This window comes from Papio anubis, chromosome 9, assembly GCF_008728515.1.
Source record: "Papio anubis isolate 15944 chromosome 9, Panubis1.0, whole genome shotgun sequence".
NCBI lineage: Eukaryota > Metazoa > Chordata > Mammalia > Primates > Cercopithecidae > Papio > Papio anubis.
In genome coordinates this window covers 6,257,633-6,279,538 of record NC_044984.1, presented here as the reverse complement: position 1 = coordinate 6,279,538, position 21,906 = coordinate 6,257,633, and the positions used below count along the sequence as shown (strand labels likewise).

The 21,906-nt window shown below is 50.4% G+C and overlaps 1 protein-coding gene across 1 annotated transcript in view; it reads right to left on the bottom strand.

Moving 5' to 3' along the window:
- Nucleotides 1-4,756: 4,756 nt before the first annotated feature.
- CD9 (CD9 molecule) overlaps nucleotides 4,757-21,906 on the bottom strand; it is a 37,827-nt gene continuing 20,677 nt past the window's right edge. The window contains exons 2-8 of the mRNA XM_003905840.3: nucleotides 17,077-17,185; nucleotides 11,143-11,240; nucleotides 10,390-10,464; nucleotides 8,286-8,384; nucleotides 8,047-8,136; nucleotides 7,338-7,421; nucleotides 4,757-5,258 (exon numbers count right to left, since the gene is read on the bottom strand). Coding sequence (XP_003905889.1) covers nucleotides 5,193-5,258; nucleotides 7,338-7,421; nucleotides 8,047-8,136; nucleotides 8,286-8,384; nucleotides 10,390-10,464; nucleotides 11,143-11,240; nucleotides 17,077-17,185 — 621 coding nt within the window. The 3' untranslated portion in view covers nucleotides 4,757-5,192. The remainder of the gene's footprint in view (nucleotides 5,259-7,337; nucleotides 7,422-8,046; nucleotides 8,137-8,285; nucleotides 8,385-10,389; nucleotides 10,465-11,142; nucleotides 11,241-17,076; nucleotides 17,186-21,906) is intronic.

Here is a 21,906-nt window from a genome sequence, read left to right as displayed (position 1 = left end):
TTGTGAAATATACATATAACAATACAGTATTTAGTAAAAGTCTTTTATTTTTTCTTTTTGAGACTGAGTCTCTCTGTCACCAGGCTAAAGTGCCGTGGTGTGATCTCGGCTCACTGCAACCTCCACCTCCCTGGTTTTAAGCAATTCTCCTGCCTCAGCTTCCTGAGTAGCTGGGATTACGGACACGCGCCACCACGCTCAGCTAATTTTTGTATTTTTAGCAGAGATGGGGTTTCACCATGTTGGCCAGGATGATCTCCATCTCCTGACTTCATGATCCGCCCACCTCGGCCTCCCAAAGTGTTGGGATTACGGGTGTGAGCCTGTTTTTTTTTTTTCTTTTTTCTTTTCCTTTTTTTTTTTTTTTTTTTTTTGAGATGGAGTCTCACTCTGTTGCCCATGCTGGAGTGCAGTGGTGGTGCGATCTTGGCCCCCTGCAACCTCCACCTCCCGGGTACAAGCGATTCTCCTGCTTCAGCCTCCCGAGTAGCTGGGATTACAGGTGCCCGCCACCATGCCTGGCTAATTTTTTGTACTTTTAGTAGAGATGGTGCTTCACTATGTTGGCCAGGCTGGTCTTGAACTCCTGACCTCAAGTGATCCACCCACCTCAGCCTCGCAAAGTGCTGGGATTACAGGCGTGATCCTGCACCTGGCTGTATTTAGTAGTATTCCAAGTTATCATTTAAAACGTTGACCAGGAAGGAACATGGCAGGGCTGCACAGGTAGAGACCTCTCCCCCTTGTATGATTGTGTTCACCCAACCATGGATATGCCTAATTGTGCTGGAATTCCACCTACACTGCTCCATCTTGTGCCCAAGAAGCTTATGAGATATCCTGGTCTACCTGTCAGTGAAAAGATTCCCTGTACACCTGGAGGACTCTAGGAAATGACAACATCATGGAATGAGCCCCTGGATCCATGTGGAGTCTTGGTCCCACCCTTGGCCACTCAACTCCATCCAGAGGACATAGGTTTGGAGAGTAGGGCCTTGGGAGGACAGGGGGTTTATGGCTATTAAAGCACTTTCAGTCCTTGAGGACACTGGTAATGTCCTTTTACTAAATCCAGCTGCTTTGATTCAAATTTGTTGCCCCTGGGCTGCTTTTTACAGTTGAGTCAAGAGGCCAACACCTCCATACAACTGCTTCTCTTATGCTCAAGGAGATTCTTTCTGGACCCAAAGCACTTGTTACTTTTGGCAGTGTCTGTTGCCTTTTTGTGACCTAAACTTCCAAAAGGCCTTTGTTCCAAGGCCCTTCAGGAGCCGAGAGCAGCAGGCCGTCCTGGTTTTCCCTTAACTGCAGAGCTACACCTGGCCCTGTCCACCAAGAGTCAGGGGAGGCTCGTTTAGGCCTGATTGAGGGTGTGGACAGCCCGCTCCTTTTGGGATGTCTGCCAGCTTGCAATGATCCCTTGTCTTCTGGTGCCAGGCCCGGTAATAGGTCACAGAGGGAGTCTTTACTCCACACACCCCTCCCTGCCCGCTGCTAGCTGAAGGGACAGAGGTAGACATTTGACTCAAACTGGGTCAAATTTTTCTCTCCTAAAACTTCAAGTGGGGCTAATGGAGGTTGTCTCTGTGTAAGCTGGGGAGCTGGGGGGGCAGCCCTTTCCCAACCCCATGAGGACTGAGTAGCAAAGTTGGTCTCCTCGGAGAACAAAATGTAGCAGCACAGAAATGGAGAGCTGTAGGAGTTCCTAGTCCATGTTTCCAGAATCTTCCTAAGGCTCAACCGCGCCCGGCTGGTGTTCCGGAATTTAACGAGCCGAGGTCTATTCCATACTAACCCACCCTTCAGCAAAGCAGCAGCGTGGAAAGTGCGTGTAGCCTCTGAGACCTGCTTTCTCTAGAAGAAGCTGGCGACTACAAGCAGGGCTGATGTTAGAACTCCTCAGGGGTCTCCTCCACTCCTACATAAAATGAATGGTTGGCCAGGCGTGGTGGCTCATGCCTGTAATCCCAGCACTTTGGGAGGCTGAGGCGGGTGGATCATGAGGTCAGGAGTTCGAGACCAGCCTGGCCAACATGGCAAAACCCGTCTCTACTAAAAATAGGAAAGTTAGCTGGGCGTAGTGGTGAGTGCCTGTAGTCCCGGCTACTCGGGAAGCTGAGGCATGAGAATGGCTTGAACCCGGGAGGCGGAGGTTGCAGTGAGCCGAGATCGTGCCACTGCACTCCAGCCTCGGCAACAGAGTGAGACTACATCTCCCAAAAATAATAAAATAAAATAAAACGAATGGTTGACCTGTTATTTCCACAACCGGAACAGTAGTCAGCCCTCAGATTAACAAGGGACTTAGGGCCACAGAGCAGCAAGGACACTCAACAATGCCAACCCAGCTATTTTTTTGTGTGTAGTAAAATATATATAATAATCAATTTACCACTTTGACCCTTTTTTTGTTCCTTTTTTGAGACAGCGTCTGGCTCTGTTGCTTCAGCTGGAGTGCAGTGGTGAGATCATGGTTCACTGCAGCCTTGACCTCTCAGGCTCAGGTGATCCTCCCAACTCAGCATCCCAAGTAGCTGGGACCACAGGTGTGCACCACCATGCCCAGCCAGTTGTGTGTGTGTGTGTGTGTGTGTTTTAAGAGATGGGGTCTCACTATTTTGCCCAGGTTGGTCTTGAACTGGGCTCAAATAATCCTCCCACCTAAACCTCCCAAAGTGCTGGGATTACAGGTGTGAGCCGCCGTGCTCAGCTCATATTAACAATTTTTAAGCATACAATGTAGTGGCACTAAGTATATTCACAAAGTTTTGCAACAATCACCACCATCTATTTCTAGAACTTCTTCATTATCCCAAACAGAAACTCTGTACTCATTATACCATAACTCCCTATTTTCCCTTCTCTCTAGCCTCTGGTTACTTTTAATCTATTTTCTTTATAAATTTACCAATTCTAGGTACCTCCTATCAAGGGAATTGTAGAATATTTGTTCTTTTGTGTCTAGCTTATTTCAATGAGCATAGCGTACTCAAGGTTCATCCATGTTGCAGCATTTAAGGTGGAATTCTATTCTATCATATGGCTATGCCATGTATTGTTTGTCCATTTATCTGTTGATGGACATTTGAGTTGGCACCTTTTGGCTATTGTGAATAACACTGCTATCAACTTTGGTGTTCTGATGTTTGAATGTAATGGCATTCAGGGACATTTTGATCCTTCTTTCCTGTTTTTCTTTTTGTAGTGTTAAGGAGGAACCCAAATGGAATTAAGGAATGGAAAATAAAAATCGGTTTCTTTTTTTTTTTTTTTTTTTGAGACGGAGTCTCGCTCTGTCGCCCAGGCTGGAGTGCAGTGGCCGGATCTCAGCTCACTGCAAGCTCCGCCTCCCGGGTTTACGCCATTCTCCTGCCTCAGCCTCCCGAGTAGCTGGGACTACAGGCGCCTGCCACCTCGCCCGGCTAGTTTTTTGTATTTTTAGTAGAGACGGGGTTTCACCATGTTAGCCAGGATGGTCTCGATCTCCTGACCTCGTGATCCGCCCGTCTCGGCCTCCCAAAGTGCTGGGATTACAGGCTTGAGCCACCGCGCCCGGCCCGGTTTCTTATGCCTCTGCACTTCACCTTTCTCCTGTTCATCCCACCCTGCCATTATTGCCTGCTTGCCTCTGAATTGCCCACGACAGTGCAGTCTGAGCACGGACCACACCTCCCATGCAGCGGTGGCTTTGTGATCTGTCCACCTGGGTAAGCTGAACCACACTTCCCAGAATTCTCTTCCTGTGTGTTTCCGGTTAAGAGTAGAGCACAGAGGAGAAACTTGTGGAAGGTTTGGAGGTGGGAAGTGAAGCAGCAGTCATTTCACAGCTCATACAAATTGTGACTTCTCTGCTGGCTCACCTCAGCAAAGGCAGGAACTGACAGGGCCGGGTGCAGTGGCTCACGCCTGTAATCCCAGCACTTTGAGAGGCCAAGGCGGGTGGATAGCTTGAGACCAGCAGTTCAAGACCAGGCTGGGCAACATGGCAAAACCCTTCTCTACAAAAATTACAAACATTAACTGGGTGTGGTGGCTCATGCCTGTAGTCCCAGCTACTTGGGAGGCTACAGGGAGCTGAGATTGGGCCATGACATTCCAGCCTGGGCAACAGAGTGAGACCCTGTCTCAAAAAAAAAAAAAAAAAAAAAAAAACCTGACACAGACGGATGTGTCTGCCTTCAAGGGCTCCCGCTTGCGCCTGTCCTCCCTTACATTACGTCCGTCTGTCCTTCCCAGTTGTCTGCAGAGCCTGCTTAAGCAGCCCCAGTGCCAGTGACTGTGTAAGGTCAAATTCCCACAACAAATCTCTTCAAACAAGTACCTCTTAGTGGTTCTGCTTCTCTGATGAAACCCTGATGGGTACACACTCATTTATTCATTCAACCAACAAATATTAACTGATAAAACAATACTGAGCACTACTATGCACCAGAAACTAGGGGCTAGGCAGCGAATAAAACAAAGTTCCTGCCACCATGGCGTGACGTGTAGTGTCATGTCCCCAAGATATACGTGTCACACTGCTGAATGAGCGTCTGGGGACCAGCTGCTGGTGCTGACTCCTCTGTTAACACCTGTGTGACTCTGGATCAGAATCCCTTAATCTTTCCACATCTAGATTTCTTCATTAGTAAACAAACTGGGGTGAGCAACTTCCCAAACTACTTCCCATATAAATGCAGATGGAGTTAATAGCAGCTGAAAGACATTTGCAAACCAAACAGCTCTCAAAATAATTAAAGGAAACCAAAACCAGTCCAGGACATTGTCATAATTTTTTATTATGTATCAAATTGTCTTCAATATAAGTTACAACTTGATTAAAGTCGATAGACATTTGTATCTATTTAAAGACAAAAAAATTCTTTATGTACAATATCTTGTCTAGAGTCTAGCAAATATAGTACCTTTCATTGCAGGATTTCTCCTTAATATAACAAGCAAAAACAAACAACTGAAAAAATATAAACCAAAGCAAACCAAACCCCCCACTCAACTACAAATGTCAATATTGAATGAAGCATTAAAAGACAAACATAAAATAACTTTAGCTTTTATCTAGAAGTGCAGAATGAATACTAAAATTAGTGGCAAAAAAAAAAAACGAAACCAAAAACCAAACAACAAACAAAACAAACAAATCCCAACAATCTTCATGGGTAAACTTTCCTGCTCAGGGATGTAAGCTGACTCTAGACCATCTCGCGGTTCCTGCGGATAGCACAGCACAGGATCATACTGAAGATCATGCCAAATATCTGGGAGATAGGAAGAAACATGAGGATCAGGGTGGTTTGATGTGAAGGCAGGCTGAGGGAAAGGGAGAGACACGGGTCACCCAGTCCAAGACAAATGACAAGGAGAATGGCATCCAGGAGGCCAAACGAGTCAGAAGGTACCGAAGCAGGAGAGATGCAGGCCAGATAACGAGAGGGACGCGGGACGTGAGGAATCTGGGGGGTTGGCAGTCACGTGCACAAGCAGCTTCCTTGGGAACTTTCAGGGTGGGACAAGGAAGCTCAGAGCCAAATTAAATGCTCAAATTCCAGGTTTTCCTACAGTTCATACAGGTTAGTACTTTTGCGCTTGTCTTTGTGTGTATTTAATATTCTTTTTTTTTTTTTTTTGAGACGGAGTCTTGTTCTGTTGCTTAGGCTAGAATGCAGTGGTGCGATCTGCCTGCCTCGGCCTCCCAAAGTGTTAATATTTTATTTTATTAGTATTATTATTTTATTTATTTATTTTTTTGAGATGGAGTCTCGCTCTGTCGCCCAGGCTGGAGTGCAGTGGTGCAATCTCCACTCACTGCAAGCTCCGCCTCCCGGGTTCACGCCATTCTCCTGCCTCAGCCTCCCGTGTAGCTGGGACTGCAGGCGCCCACCACTGCGCCCGGCTAATTTTTGTATTTTTAGTAGAGACGGGGTTTCACCGTGTTATCCAGGATGGTCTCGATCTCCTGACCTCGTGATCCGCCTGTCTCGGCCTCCCAAAGTGCTGGGATTACAGGCGTGAGCCACTGCGCCCGGCCTTATTTTTATTTTTTATTTTTGAGACGGAGTCTCGCTTTGTCCCCCAGGCTGGAGTGCAGTGGCGCGATCTCGGCTCACTGCAAGCTCGCCCTCCCGGGTTTACGCCATTCTCCTGCCTCAGCCTACCGAGTAGCTGGGACTACAGGCGCCTGCCATCACGCCCAGCTAATTTTTTGTATTTTTAGTAGAGACAGGGTTTCACCATGTTAGCCAGGATGGTCTCAATCTCCTGACCTTGTGATCTGCCCGCCTTGGCCTCCCAAAGTGCTGGGATTACAGGCATGAGCCACTGCGTCCGGCCTAATATTCTGTTTTAAAAGTTATTGTGATATCTTGGCTGGGTACAGTGGCTCACGCCTGTAATCCCAGCACTTTGGGAGGCCAAGGTGGGCAGATCTCCTGAAATCAGGAGGTCAAGACCAGCCTGACCAACATGGTGAAACCCCATCTTTACTAAAAATAATTAGCTGGGTGTGGTGGCACACGTCTGCAGTCCCAGCTACTCGGGAGGCTGAGGCTGGGGCTGGATAATTGCTTGAACCTGGGAGGTGGAGGTTGCAGTGAGTCGAGATCGCACCATTGCATTCCAGCCTGGGCGACAAGAGTGAAACTTCATCTCAAAAAAAGAAAAAAAGAAAAGAAAGAAGGTATTATTGTATCTTTTGCTGAAAGGTACTTCATGCCTTTCTTAGATGCCGGAGAAAGGAGGTCATTCTCTCTTTGGAGGAAGTCTGGCAAGGGGGCAGAAGCGGGCGGGGGTGGGGGAAGACTCAGGGAGCCAAGGCCATCCCAGCGAGGACCATGTTCCGTCTGGCGCTTTCCCTCACGGGGAGAGAGGACATGACCCCAAGGAACCTGATTGGCCCTTGTGGGTTTTTAGGGGCTGATTAGCAGGAGACCTCCTTCTGGCTGCCCATTTTCAGAGGCTCTTCAGGAAATAATTCCCATGCCGGTAGCCTCTAGTGAACTACTTTCTTAGGGAGAAGAACAGCAGGTGCGTGAGGAGACATGCTCTGAGGACTAGCAGCGCCAGCACTGCTGCCCATGTGCCCTGAACCTTAATGGCTAAGAGAGTCGACGCTGAAGAAACCCAGGGAAACCTCATACTCCATTCAGGAGGTGAGAGGCTTTGATCAGAATGGCGGCCTCTCTGTCTCTCCATTCCCTAGTGGTAAAATGGAAATACTAAGGGCACGAGGACAAAGTGAGCTGACAAATGCACAGACTGCGGCAGTGTCTGGGCAGAGCATGGGCTGAATCAATGTGAATTCCTCAGTCCCCCTCCTGGGACGACGTCCCGCCACTCACCATGACCACGGCAATGCCGATGCCCACTGCGCCGATGATGTGGAATTTATTGTCGAAGACCTCTTTGATGGCAGCAGGACAGGGCTTGGGGAGACAAACCAAGACCTGGGTCACACACAATCCTTGCTCCCGGGGCACCTCCTTCCTCCCATGGCACCCGCCTCACCCGGGAGAACTGGTGGGCAGAGGGTGGGCTGGGGACAGGGGTGTTCGGGGATAAGAGAAGTTCTGGCTGGTGGATGGAAAGGGGAACAAAGGGATGGCTATGCTAATGGATGCTAAACATTTGGGCAGGACATCAGGGAAGGAGGAGGGACAGGCCCTGCTTGGGGGCCTATTTCTGATACGGTTGTAAGGTCACTTTTTACTATTCTGGAGCTGGACATTAACTCTGGCTTACAGACAGGAGCCACTGACAAAGTCAGAGCGGGAGTCCAAGACTCAGAAGCACGCCTGCCCTCGACAGCTTCCAGGCTGGCAGCAGTGGGCGGTGCCAGAGCACTTGTCGTTCCCCTGGTCTGGCCTTTGTTTTACTGCCCTTCAGTAAACAGAGGGCCCAAAGTAGGGGAGAAAGAGATGGGTGCCCTGGGACCCTTTCACAGGCAGACCGGGTCTTTCTGAAGCAGCACTTGGCTGCTGTCACTTTTATGTTTACAGGGTTTGCCCACAGTAATGGTGCAGGGGCACCAGGATCTTGCTCTGAGTTTACCTTTATGGTGAAGGTTTCGAGGACATCCTTCTTGGGGCAGATGTCTGAGATAAACTGTTCCACGGCCCCAGCCAAACCACAGCAGTCCAACTACAGCGAGAAGGCAGGGATGGGGATGAGAGAAACACATTTTAAAAAGATGATTAGAATGTTTGCACTGGTCTGGTACAGTCAGCACCGCTGTGTGCAGACACGGTCCGGAGTGAGCGCAGGAGGGTGTCTCTGCCAAGGCGACATACCGCATAGTGAATGGCTTTCAGCGTTTCCCGCTGGGGCTCATCCTTGGTTTTCAGCTTGTTGTAGGTGTCCTTGTAAAACTCCTGAACTTCCTTAATCACCTACAATGGGCAGACAAGAGAGGGGCAGAGGCGGCATTTTCACACCTTTCTCCACGAACAAATGTTACGTGTTCCATCTTGTTCTCTCTCTTTAAGCTCTCGGCCATGTGCTTGGACATCACTGGGCAGATGGCAGCCACTAGCACTGCCTTCTCTCGGGGCCTTTGGGCACTTCCCATCTCCTCCCACATCCTCCAGAAACCCGCTCTGGCCGTTTCTCCCTGTCTCTTATACTTTGGTCAGTTCTTCAGCTCTGCTTCCCTCCTAAATTGAATCTCTACGCTCTAAAGGATAATAATATTTTAAAAACTACTACTCCTGACTTGACTATTTCCTCAGGCTTCCATCTTCTTTTTCTCTTCACTTAGGTATGAGTTTTGGCAAATTACTAAACCTCTCTGTACGGAGTTTCCACATTTGTCCCTATAGCTCATAGGTTATTGTGAGAATTTAAATGAGATATTGCACATTAAGCCCTTTGCCACTATGTCCAGTACAGAGTAAATCTGGAGGACGTGTCAGCTATTGTATTATAATATAGGGGATATATTATTATGTGCCTGCATCTGGTACATCCCAATTTAATGCATATCTGTCCCTTTGATGCTCACCCACATCCAGTTAACAGACCAACAGCCAGCATTTTTCCTTCAGCATCTTTCTGACATTTTTCACAATGATCCCTTCCTATTTCTATGGCTGTAGCTGTTATTGCTTGGATACTTTTTTTTTTTTTTGAGACGGAGTCTCGTTCTGTTGCCCAGGCTGGAGTGCAGTGGCCGGATCTCAGCTCACTGCAAGCTCCGCCTCCCGGGTTTACGCCATTCTCCTGCCTCAGCCTCCTGAGTAGCTGGGACTACAGGTGCCCGCCACCTCACCTGGCTAGTTTTTTGTATTTTTTTAGTAGAGACGGGGTTTCACCGTGTTAGCCAGGATGGTCTCGATCTCCTGACCTCGTGATCCGCCCGTCTCGGCCTCCCAAAGTGCTGGGATTACAGGCTTGAGCCACCGGGCCCGGCCTACTTTTTTTTTTAAACAGAGTTCCCTTGGCTGGTCTAAAAGTGGTGAGTTATCTCAATGGATTGCTCACGTCAGTTACAGATGGAAGTCCTTGTTCCATTTTTCCCTGCTTCCCACTACCGTACTTGACTAGTCTCAAGAACAAAACAAAACAATAGGGTTCCTGCCTCCAGCATCTCTCTTCCTTCCCCCTTCCTGCTGAACATGACAAGGTAGCCCTTCCAAAAACACTACTCTGATATGGCCCATCCTGGTCCAAAAGTCTGCAGGGCTCCCCACGTAAGCCCAAGCCCAGCCATGCTCAACCCCTTTGACTGGAAGTCCCCTGCCTCCACTAACTTTCCTCCTGAACACATCTCTCATTCAAGGTTTCACGGCTTCCTTGTCTATGAAGCCAAAAGAGATTCCCTTCCCCACCCCACCTTTTCAAATCCCATAGTACTTTGGATATAAATCACCTCTATGACCCTTGTCGATTTCATGTCTTTTTCCCATACTAGATGGCCAAGTCTCCGGAAGTGGGGCCCATAGTTCAAACATCTGTGGACCTTGCACAGGCTTGGGGGCAGCACTTGGCTCATGGGGGCAGCACTTGAACGTGTTATTTATAGATCAGAGGAGGAGGCAAGGGTGTCCAGCCCACAGAAAGCCTGTATTTTTTGAGTAATCTTTCTAAAAGTTGGGGGAGAGGGCTGCTGAGGTGTGAGACGGACAGACACACACACGCACAGGCCCAACGGGTAGTTCCTGAACATCTACTATAAGCTAACACCATGACTGACACAATCTCGCACAGGACAGTAAGCGCGCTGACATTCCCTGCCCCGAGGAGGGCATGTTCGCTGGCACACAGGCACGCGATGAGATAAGGGGCCTGGTCAACAGCTGAAAGCGGAACAAAGTGCCCAGCCAGGACTTGCCCTCTGCTTCACTGTCCCCCATCCCCCAACTCCCAAACCCAAGAGATCTCATGGGAAAAACCTACCTCATCCTTGTGGGAATATCCCCAGATGGCCGCAGCTATTTCAATGGCGAATATCACCAGGAGGAAGCCAAAGAACTGGAAGGCAGCGAGGGGACGGGGTGAGAACAGTCCCAGCCAACCAGCCAGGAAAATCGAAGGGTATTTTGGGACAAGGAAGGACAACTCCCTGGGGAACAGGCATCTGGTGGCACAAATGAATAGCCTAGAAGGGGCAGGGAAGAAGTTCACAGAACAGGCAGTTAACCAAGCCCAGGACAGAGGCCACAGTGAAGCAAGGTGCCCGGACATGAGGAAAGAGCTGAGCACAGCCGAGCCCAGAACTAGCATTTACAAGGCGTTAGTTAAGAGTCAGTGAGCAGGAAACTACCATTGCTCACAAAAGACGCAGAGATTTGGGGAAGTAAAGGGAGTGAATCTACTCCATAGAGTTTGGAAAAGATCAAAACAGATTTTGAAACAAGAAGAAGGCAAAGGTACCTGTGGATTCAGGGAAAAAAAGCAAACGTGGTCCTCGAGAAAAGGGGGAAACAAAGTCCTTTTAGTTGCCTAGGGGAAGCGATAAGACAGGCTCCAGAAAGGAAGAGGGGCTATGCCTCACACTGGGGAGGGGCCCAGGCTGAGGACAGCTCGTGCCCTTTGGGTACCTTCTCGACCCCATCCCCCTCCATCTGTTCTGTGGGTCTGGGTCTGGGCCTGCTGAGGTTTTGGCGGTGGGAGTCAGGGTGGCCACGGGGATGCCGAGGGGAGACTCACCAGTCCCAGCATGCACTGGGACTCCTGCACAGCCCCACAGCAGCCCAGGAAGCCCACCAGCATCATGAGGGCGCCGGCTCCGATCAGAATATAGACTCCTGCGGGAGGACAGAGGAAGCACACACGTGTGGAGACATCAGTTCAGAGGCTCAGGCATCTTCGGCAATTTGTTTCCCTCTGCCTAACTCCTGCCTCCCCGACTCCTTATTCCCCTCCTCTCGGGGAAGAAGTTCCCTTTCCTTAAACTACAGCCTCCTCTTCCACCTCTGCCCCTAGGTCTCCTTCCCACCAGCCTCTCTTCCATGACTCTACTTCATCAAGTCTATGTGCCTACCTTACCCTCAGCCCTTCTGGAAGGTGCCCATTAGCCCTCAATCCAGGACAGAGAATACCCACGGGCATCCCCACATTGGGAATGCAAGCTGCTCCAGTCTCTCAGCTCTTTCCAGCAAGATGAGTCCACTCAAGCTAGTTAGCATACACCCTCCACACTTTGGCTAACTTCTGGGACCCTGCCTTACAGAGGATGCTGTCAGAGCAGATTTCCAGCAGGAAGGGGCCGTGCACACCTAGGCACCCCCCTACCCTACCCAGGGGTGGGGGGAACCAACTCTGCCTGTTCCCAGAAGGCGGGCCTCCCTGCCCTGTTGCTGGGTGGTGGTGAGGCACACACAGTTAGGAACGCCCCAAGGCACCTCTTGGCAAAGGTCCAATACCTGACTCTAGTGCAAAGGACACAGATCTGGGTGTCAGAAGACCCTTCTTTGGCCCTAACACTGATGCTGATTGCTGTGTGACCTGGGGTAAGACATTTTCCCTCTCTGGGCCTCAATTTCCTTACGAGTAAAATTAAAGAGGTATATTGCTGGAAATTTCAAAAGATCTCTATTATTTTATTCCAGTTATTCCAGGTTCAGGGTGAAGAGGCTCCTCCTTGCTAAGGAGAGGATGAGTGACACCATCACTAAGCCCTTGATTTGAGTGGCTGATGGGAAGGAGGTGAGAGAAGGGCAGCGACCTCTATAACTTTTGCCCAAACCCAGAACAATGCAACCCCCTGGGACAGAAATACAGTGAAGCAGCACTGGCCCCATTCGCTCCACAGCCCACCAAAGGCATGAATGTCCAGAGGGGCCACCCCGCAGTTCTATTCTTGAGAAGCCACAGCTGTCCTGCAGGGACTACTCCCTTAATCAGCACCCCAGCCCTACATGGGCCCCCTGGGAAAACCAGCAGAGAAGTCTCTGCCGCCCTGTCTTGCAGGCATGTTCTGTTTAGCCTTGGGAGAGGCTACTGTCACGTGTCGAGAGCACCAGCTCTGTGACTCTGGGGAAGCCACTTCACCTCTCTGTGCAATAGTTTTTTAGTCTGTAAAACAGGAGTAGCAATAATGCCCACTTCCAGGACTGCCGTGAGGATTAAGTGATATAATCCACATGTGCACAACAAATGCTAGCTGTTGTTAATTATAACATGAGTAATAGTCATTCATAACCACCGTGGCGAATGTTAACCTGCTGCTGTCTCCCTGCGGTCCTGTCATTGGGACCAGAGACATCCTTGAAGTAGGGGCTGAAAACGCACACGCGAGAGAAAGTCTGTGATGTTTCCCCACGATGCACAGCAGGACACTCGATGAGACCCCTCGGCAGGTGACACACTGACTTCACTGTCCCACATCTGCACCCGAGCAGGGCTGAGGCTTTGCAGGCAACAAACCACGTAGTCTGCCCACAGCTGAGGCTCACGGGCAGCACAGAGCAGAATGCACACAGAGAGCGTTTGTTCCTCCCCCTTCTCCCCCACATCCGTCGTGAGGTCAAGTCACGTGGGGTTACTGGTTACTGGCAAACCCCACGGTGCAAGAATATGGGTATTGTTCTTGTGCATGCCTGGCCCAGACTGGGCACGGGGACAAATGTAGCTTGTCCTCAAGTCAGGTCGCATCTTCCTGGGCAGTCAAACGCTGTGAGGCCACAGGCTGGGCTGGGGGAGGCCGTGCAGCCCCACGCATGGGGCACTGGGTAAGAGGGCAGCCTCCTTTGGTTCTCTCACATGGGGACAGAGAAAAGGCCCCAGTTTCTCCCCATCTCATGGGGGCAAGTCAAGGAAGGATGAGGTCACTCCTTTGAGCTCCATAGCAGGGGCTGAATAAACAGGAGGTATTAAGAGATCAAAAGGATTTACAAGCACATGAAATACAGTAGAGTGGGAACCAACAGGCAGACATGTTTTCTCTAAGTCCAGATCCCAGTGCATGAACCTGGTGGTCCTGGCAGAGGCCAAGGGAGTTGGATTAGCTGCAATGAGCTACTAAAGGGAAAAGTATTTCCCACGCAAAGAAAGAGACCATTCTCCTAATGCGGCTTGTGGTTAATATTAAATATTCATGCTAGGGCTCAGCAGAGGAAGATTTTAAGATCAAGGGTTTTGTGGGCTTTAAATCTTGCGTGGATGGCCACAGATCTGCAGTGCCTAGCTTTAGCCCTCTCTAGTCAGGGGAAAAGGGAAGCGATTCCCTGGCAGCTGTGTTTGGGGACTCAGCAGCAGCCAGCAAGCTCTAGGGCAGCTCATCTGGAAGCAGGCCCCATGGAAGTCACGGAACCACTGCAGGGCTTGGGCTGCGTTTTCACAAGGGCTGTTCAGTGCTTCCCTTTGGAAAGGCTACTCATCGCTTACACCCCAAGCTTGTGAGCCAGGGCTGCTGATGACAAATGACAAAGTGTTCCTCCTTATACAACAAGTGAATGTTAGCTTGCTGTCTGACTCATGGAAAAACTTATCCATCACAGAGCCTTCTCTAGGATTACGGTATGAATTTGCTTAAGGGTTGTTTATTCTGCTTTTTTCAGGCTGACATTACAGGCCTAGGGGAAAAAAAAAAAAGGCTGGTGTAGCAGCAGTAGCATAAGCCAGGGTGTCCTTTACACAAGAAATGGAACAGTGTTTTTCACTGTTCATCAGGGCTCTCAGCTTAGGCCAGGGAGAGGACACAGCAGGCGCCTGTCCCCACACCAGCTCTGTCTTGCAAAGAGCATTCACCACGCCCATTTGTGTAAAGAAGAACAAAATCCCGTAGGGCGTCTGGCCTGTAATAAAAGTTTATTATATCCAAATAACTCCATCAGGTGTTCAGAGGAACCCCACCTCTGCCCCCACTGGTTCCGTCTTTGTTCCCCACCCTCCCGAGTTCACAGGAATAAGTGCCACCATGGAATTCCATTTGCCACACACTGTACTTCTTTGCCTCAGAGGGGAGTGGGTGTGTAAGCCGTGCTGGTTTCAGGAGGGAGAAAAATGAAGCCCAGAGCAACAAAACGAACTGCCCCAGGTCACAAGCCAGGATGGGGACACCAGCTCACTGAGGCCAAGTGTCGCTCACTGAGGCCAAGTGTCGCATGTCCTGAAAATCACCAGGCACTTCGTGATGGATAGGGGGCTGGCCGAGGAAGTGGGGGGCATTCGCGGCCTCTGGCTGGAGCCCTCCTAGAAGCCCTCATTCAGCAGCCATGGATCTGGAGGGACACCAGGGAGCTGGGAAAGGCTGCTGGCCTAGGACCAAGAAAACGAAGTTCCCCAACATGCTTGCAGCCTGGGATTAGGGATCTTGCTGACGGGCTGCATCTCCAGGCCTGGACTGGAGAGAAGGCCCATATAAGGCCGTCAGCCGTTCTGGACTCACCACGGACTGTCTGCATGTTGGGAAGATTTTCACTTGCTTTTCTGCCTGGTGATACACTTTTTCTCTACTTGGTAAGCAGTGGCCCCACTGGAGAAAAGACACCCCTGGGCTGTTCGGGTTTCCTGAAAAGTCAGCCGCACGGTCAGGATGGCCTGTGGGTTGCTCTGCAGACAGCTGGTGGCCCAGTGCAAGGGGTGGTCACCCCATGACTCTCCCTTGGAAAAGCAGCCAGGGTGTGGCTGGCACTCCAAGCTCATCTGCTAGGAGAAGGACTCTTCCTCCCAGTTCCATCCTCTTACCCATGAGATTCTTACCTCCCACATCTGAAACTATAAAGAATCAGCCATAGACGCTTTGGGTAACAGAAAAGAAAAAGTGGTTTGTTAGAAGCAGCCAGGACAAGGGAGGGCCGAGTCTCTCTTTGGAGACACAGGCACCGGCCACAGGGCTTTTGCTTAGGAAAGCGGGCCTGACTGTGCCTGCTCCTGCTGGCAGACCTGCTCCCCCAACGCAGGGCTCTCTTCTGGAACACGGTGGAACATGGTGTGGAGCGTGGAGTCTTCCCCAGCTCCCGCACTCGGCTCCTCCCTCCCGCTCTGCATTCTAAGCCTGTTCCAGACTCGCAAAAAATGTTCTGTTGCTAAAACAAGTCAGGGCGCTATAGAAACCTTTTCCCTAAAACCTCTGTGTGTATGTGTAGTTTCTTTTTAAACATACGTTGTGCTTTCTGTCACTTTCTTTCCGACAATAGAGAGACACACCCCAAAAAACTCCAGCTAACAATAAAAGGCAGTAAACCCAGCAAAACTATCCACAGGGCTCAAATGTTACGCAACCAATGAGCTGTTTTTAAAGACTCTCCCTACCCGGTTCAAGAGGTGGGAAAGGGAAGGTCTACACGGCTGGCCAGCCTGGCTTCTCCCTGAGGGACTGGGAGATAACTGTTTTCTCCCTCCTTTGTAAAAATAACTTTTTTGGTGGGTGGGAAGGAAGTGACCAAACTTACACTTTGAGCCTGACAACATGTCAGTGTCATCCTAAAAATAGGAGGTTTCCTTTGTTTCTCACAAATGAAAAGTTTCCTACCTCCAAGCCAGGCAGAATACAGCCACAGAGTCTGAATTCATGCAGACGCAGGCAACTGCGCTTGGCAAGCCCCAGGATCCCCCTCCTCTGAAGGGAGCTGTGACGTGGTGATACGGCAACCAGAGGGACGGAATGGTGCTAGCAAGGCTGCCTGAGTGTAGAAAAAAAAACCCTGCCAAGTCTGTTCATGTTCAGAGGATCCCAGGCAGGTTTAAACTGGAAGCCTTTCTCCCAAAGCAAAAGTCGTTTCAAAAACAAACAAATAAAACGAAACACCACAGCATTTACCCCAGTACCAGGGGGTCCAAAGGGCTGGGCAGAGTCCATTCTAGTCCCTCCTGTTGTTGCTGTGTTTTCCAGGAGGCTGATGTTTTTCTGAGTCTCAGAGTCCCTATCTGAACAGTGAAGAGGAAACCCATCTATATCTTCCTCCAGCACTGCAGATCCCCAGGACAAGGAATTGGATTAAGGAAATTATGCAGGATAAGAAGACATAATTAGGAGAGAGCATCAGAGATGAGAACGGAGGTTTGTAAACCCTCAAGAATGAGTTCAACTGGCCGGGAGTGGTGGTGCACACCTGTAATCCCAGCACTTTGGGAGGCCAAGGTGGGTGGATCACGAGGTCAGGAGTTCGAGACCAGCCTGACCAACATGGTGAAACCCTGTCTCTACCAAAAATACAAATAAAAATACAAAATTAGCCAGGTGTGGTGGCATGCGCCTGTAATCCCAGCTACCCAGGAGGCTGAGGCAGGAGAATCGCTGGAACCTGGGATGCAGAGGCTGCAGTGAGCCGAGATCATGCCACTGCACTCCAGCCTGGGTGACAGAGCAAGACTCTATCTCAAAAAAAGAAAAAAAGAAAAAAAAAGAATGGGTGCAACTTTGGCAGACGCAATATCACATCAGAAAACCATCAACATGCCCAAGTTGGCCATCAGGAAAAGAAACCACATCAGTTAAGTGCAAATTCACAGGCACAATGACACACACAAAAACTGCACAACTTGAAAGGGACATGACTGGCCAGTGTGGCCAGAGCAAAAGTCCTTCCCAAGCCCAAGTCCCTGGGTCAACTGGGGCCTCCAAGTTGGAGGAACTCCGTTGGAGCCAGAGTCTGAATTCACGCAGTCTGAATTCACCGAGCCTTCCCCGTCCCTCACCTGTGTAGAAGCTGGAATTATTATTATTAGTTTCTTGCTCGAAGATGCTCTTGGTCTGAGAGTCGAATCGCAGCCATAGTCCAATGGCAAGGACAGCAATCCCGGCAAGCTGCAAGACACACAGGACGTCAGCATTAATTCTGGCTGCTGGCAAAACGCAGTCCCCGCGCGCTGAAGGGTGAGACTTGCAAAGGACTCTGTGACCACTCTTGGTCTCTGCCCCTCATAGACGCCTGGTAGTTGCAGATGTCATTACAGGGTGTGTTTGATTAATTCAGGTACTAAAAATACCAGCAAGGGAGGAATAAACAGTCACCTACCTGCCGCCCATTGGCCGCAGGGGTATTTTATAGGCAACAGAACACTATACAGCAGTGAAAACGAATAACTCCAGCTACACACAACACTGTGAGTGCATCTCACAATGCTAAACCAAAGAAGCCAGAGCCACAGGAACATACACAATACGATTCCATGTAGTGAAAAACCGCTGTGCTGTTTAGGGATGCACACAGAGCGAGATGCTTACATGTGGCTATAAATGATAAAGGAAAAGCATTGTCGTCTTGCGAGCGGTGATGCTTAGGTGGAGGAGGAAATTACGCTCAGGGAGGTGCCACGTGGCTGGGGGTGTCGTATTCTAACGGTTGACTTGAGTGATGGTTACGCAGTTACAGACACACATGCACCAGGGAGGGCAGCTGCAACGTCCCTGGAGACCTGCTGCTCAGTAAATGACATGTCAGGGCCTCCCCTCGCTGGCACTGCTGAACTAGATGCTGGGCAGGAGGCCTCCTGCCAAGTCCACTCAGCGCCAGCTGAGCTCCCTCGTCGTCGCCCGTACCAGGGCTTGCCGGGGGAGTGACTCACAGGCCTCCAGTGTGGTAGCCGGCTGGACGCAGGAGTGGGTGGGCTCAGGTTTTGCTGGCCCACTCTCCTCCACAGAGGCACTCTTAGGCCAGAGCCCGCTCATCAGGGACCTTGGTTCTCAGCTATAGGAGCTGGTGATAGCCCACGGTGTGGATAGGCCTCTCTTTCCTTCCTTTTTTTTTTTTTTTTTTTAGACGGAGTCTTGCTCTGTCGCCCAGGCTGGAGTGCAGTGGCCGGATCTCAGCTCACTGCAAGCTCCGCCTCCCGGGTTCACGCCATTCTCCTGCCTCAGCCTCCCGAGTAGCTGGGACTACAGGCGCCCGCCACCTCGCCCGGCTAGTTTTTTGTATTTCTTAATAGAGACGGGGTTTCACCGTGTTAGCCAGGATGGTCTCGATCTCCTGACCTCGTGATCCGCCCGTCTCGGCCTCCCAAAGTGCTGGGATTACAGGCTTGAGCCACCGCGCCCGGCCTCCTTCCTTCTTTTCTCCTCTCCTTTCCCTCAAGATATGGCAGTGAGTGCGGGCGTGCTGGGTGGACAGCGGAGGTGGAAACACTGGGAAGGGCCACCCAGACCTCCGCCTGCAGCAGTCACAACCTCACCTACCCCCAGGAACATAAGCAGATTTGCTTCTGCCAGGGAGGTGTGCTTCCACCACGAGGGGCTGCAGAGTCTGGCTTCATATTCTATTGCTTCCGTGTTCCCATCTGTAAAGCAGGGACTGTAAGATGCGGCCCTTCCCTGCCTTTTAAGTATGGCTAAAGAATAAAGGAGTTAATATCAGAAGTGCATCTGAAGAGGAAGGTACCAAATGGGCTCCGGGAGAACAACCTCACTTTACCAGCACGAAGCCCCACCAGCCCTTCACTCCCCAGCCTGTGGACTGTCGCTCAGCATCTTCTCAGCCTCTCAGCCCCACCTTAGGGCAGGCAGCTCCAAACACTGGTAAGGACTGTACAACGCCACATGCCCCGCGGCTGGACAAGGCAGAGGATAAAAACTCACACAGGCACAGGAACTTTAGTGTTAAAATGAACTTGAGAGCTCTGAGTTCAAACACAGGTCCGGTTTTCCTTCTTAATAAAAGACAGGCCAGTGAGGGAGGGTCTCCTGGCCTAATCCAAAGGCAGCAAGCAGATCACTGCTTGGTTGGGGAGAAGCGTGAGTCTCCACTGTCCTGGACCAAACAGGGTACTCGCATTCAGACTGTGGGCTCCCTGACCGTCAGGAGCACTGCAGTCAGCTTAGGCGGGGAGGCGGGCCCTGCTGGGAGCATTCTGGGCTAGAAGAGTTATGTGGCTTGAATCTACATACACAAGGGACTACACAAACACACACTGGGTGGGTCTTGACTCTGTAGGTGGCAAGTCCTGGCCTGGGTCCCCGAGTCCCTGAGCATTAAAAGTACAAAGGTGATACCTTCCCTCCTTCCACCCCAACCCCATGGAGGCCCAGTCAGACCCCTGGGAATGGAAGACTGAGGCTGCTGGCCACCTTCTGGACATGAAAGTGTTAACCTGAAAACTGTAGGCTGGAGCTCAATTTTGGTCCACGGAGCTCAATTTTGGTCCACATTTAGCCACAACCTGTTTGTCATTCCTGGTCCTCCCCTCTCGCCCTGGTTTTGTGATGCTCTTGCCGCACAGGGAGATAGTGAGACAGTGCTCATTACTGTCCTTTTTGCTCTAGGCTTCTGCTTATCAAGCAATTATCTCCAAGTCATCTTACCTTCCCTGATGAGTGAAGTTATGACCCCACCCCTTATCTGCTGGGAAAACTCCTAAGTGAGTTGCAGAAAAGAATGAAAACAATCCCAGGCCTGCCAAGGAACTAAGCTGTAAGATGAGGTACAGCTACGCTCTGCACAGCAGCCTCTCACGGGCAGGAGCTGCGTCTCTCTGGGAATGTTCCATGCTCGGATGATGACAGGGTACCCCAGTGGAAGCTCCAGGGGTAAGGCCCCTTCCATCTTATAGAAAGCCCCAGTGTCAAGGACCCTGAGTCAATAGGTTAAGTTGAGTCATTGATCTGGTGTCTGTGCACAGGTGGTAAGAAGGATGCTGGGCTGGAGAACTAGAACCAGGAGGGAAAAGGAGCTCTCAGGTCTTATCTTGGCCAGAGGCCAGGCCAAGCTGGGAGTCAGGAGTCCCCTGCATTCGGACCCTACCTTAAACCTTACATCACGCTGCTTGGTTGTCAAAGCTACAACATTTCACTACAACCAGGAAGGAAGAGCAGCTGGCTCTGGAAAAATGGGAAAAGCTGTCATAGGTCTTGGTCTCATAGGCTTAACAACTCACAGTAAGAGAGGAGAAAGGTTCAAGTAACCCAGAGAAAAGGGCGGGCCAGGGGCATGACTGGGAGCACTTGGCTCACGAAAATCAGGAGTGAACCCTGCTGCCTTTTCTGATAGAATGACTGAGTTAACTGGCTGGAGGGGATGCTGTGTGAACCATTAGCTGCCCCATTTTCTGTAACGCTGTTGGAGAAATTGCTCCAGTTGGCTGAGTCACAATGGCTTGGGGTCACAGGGTCACAAAACTTGTATAATCAGTGCCACCCAATAATGGCTTTCACGGTTGTCAGGCAGCGCTAAGGCGCTCTAAAGTACTTTCCAGGAGAACTCACTTTCTGGTGTGGCATAGAGGGGCTCCCCTCCCCCCATCTGGCTTTCACCCCAGCTGCTTTATTGTTTGAGACAGGGTCTTGCTCTGTCACCCAGGCTGGAGTGCAGTGGTGCAATCATAGCTCACTGTAGCCTTGGACTCCTGGGCTCAAGCCATCCTCCCACCTCAGCCTCCTGAGTAGCTGGGATTACAGGTGCATGCCCTTAATCCTGGCTAATATTTTAAACCTATTTTTTTTTTTTTTGTAGAGCCAGGGGTCTCACTATGTTTCTCAGGCTGGTCTCAAATTCCTGGCCTCAAGCAATCCTCCTGCCTCAGCCTCCCGAAGCACTGGGATTACAGGTGTGAGCCCCTGCACCTAGCTTCAGCTACTTTAATAACAGGAGAAACTAAATGGGAGTGGCCAGCGGCAAGAAACAAAGACAGCTTTAACCCTGAAAAGATGGTGCCAAGTCAATTATTCAGGGACTCCCTAAATGAGAATATAGGGGTCCGGGAGGCCAAGGGATCGATGGCTTCCTCCCAGGTTAATTAACAGACATATGGCGGCATGCTGACCACGCAATCTCCTCGATGGCTGCCCCACTCCAGCCCACCATCGCGGGAGCACAGCAGGTTTGACGCAGATGCTCAGAGAGACAGGGCCCTGTTCCCAGGGCTGTGGAGAGAGGATGGCAACCTACAGTATCCCCCGCTGGTCGGGCGGGGATGCAGGAGAGAGCCCAGAGCTTCCACTCCCAGCCCACGGCCCTGCCCATGGTTTCCTCTTTTGTTTCCAAGAAAAGCCAAATGGAAACATTCTGGTTTTGCTGGGAAAAGCTCCTTTGCTATCTGGCCAAAAAACGGTTCCATCCCTTTGAGAGGGCTGAGAGGAAAAGGGTCACTTTTTCCCATTGTTTTACTGGAAATTTCTTCATTTCTTCACTGGTGCTAGGCCCTGAGAAAACATGAGCCAAACCTCAACTGAGCCCAGTCTACAAAATACTTGCCCAGTACTTCTCCAAACTGTCAAGGTCATGGAAAACAAGGAAAGACAGAAACTGTCACAGCCCAGAGAAGACTGAGGAGGCATGACAACTGTCCTGTGGTGTCCTGGATAGGACCCTGGAATAGAAACAGGACGTTACATGAAAAACTAGTGAAATCCGAGTAAGTCCGGAGCTCAGTTAACAGAGTGCACTAAGGGTGGTTTCCTAGTTGTGACAAATGAAACATGGTAATATGAGACAGTACAATGGGGGGCACTGGGGAGGAGGGTGAGCGAATTGGCTACACTATCTCTGCCACTTTTCTGTAGATCTGAAATTATTCTAAAGCAAAGTGTATAAAACA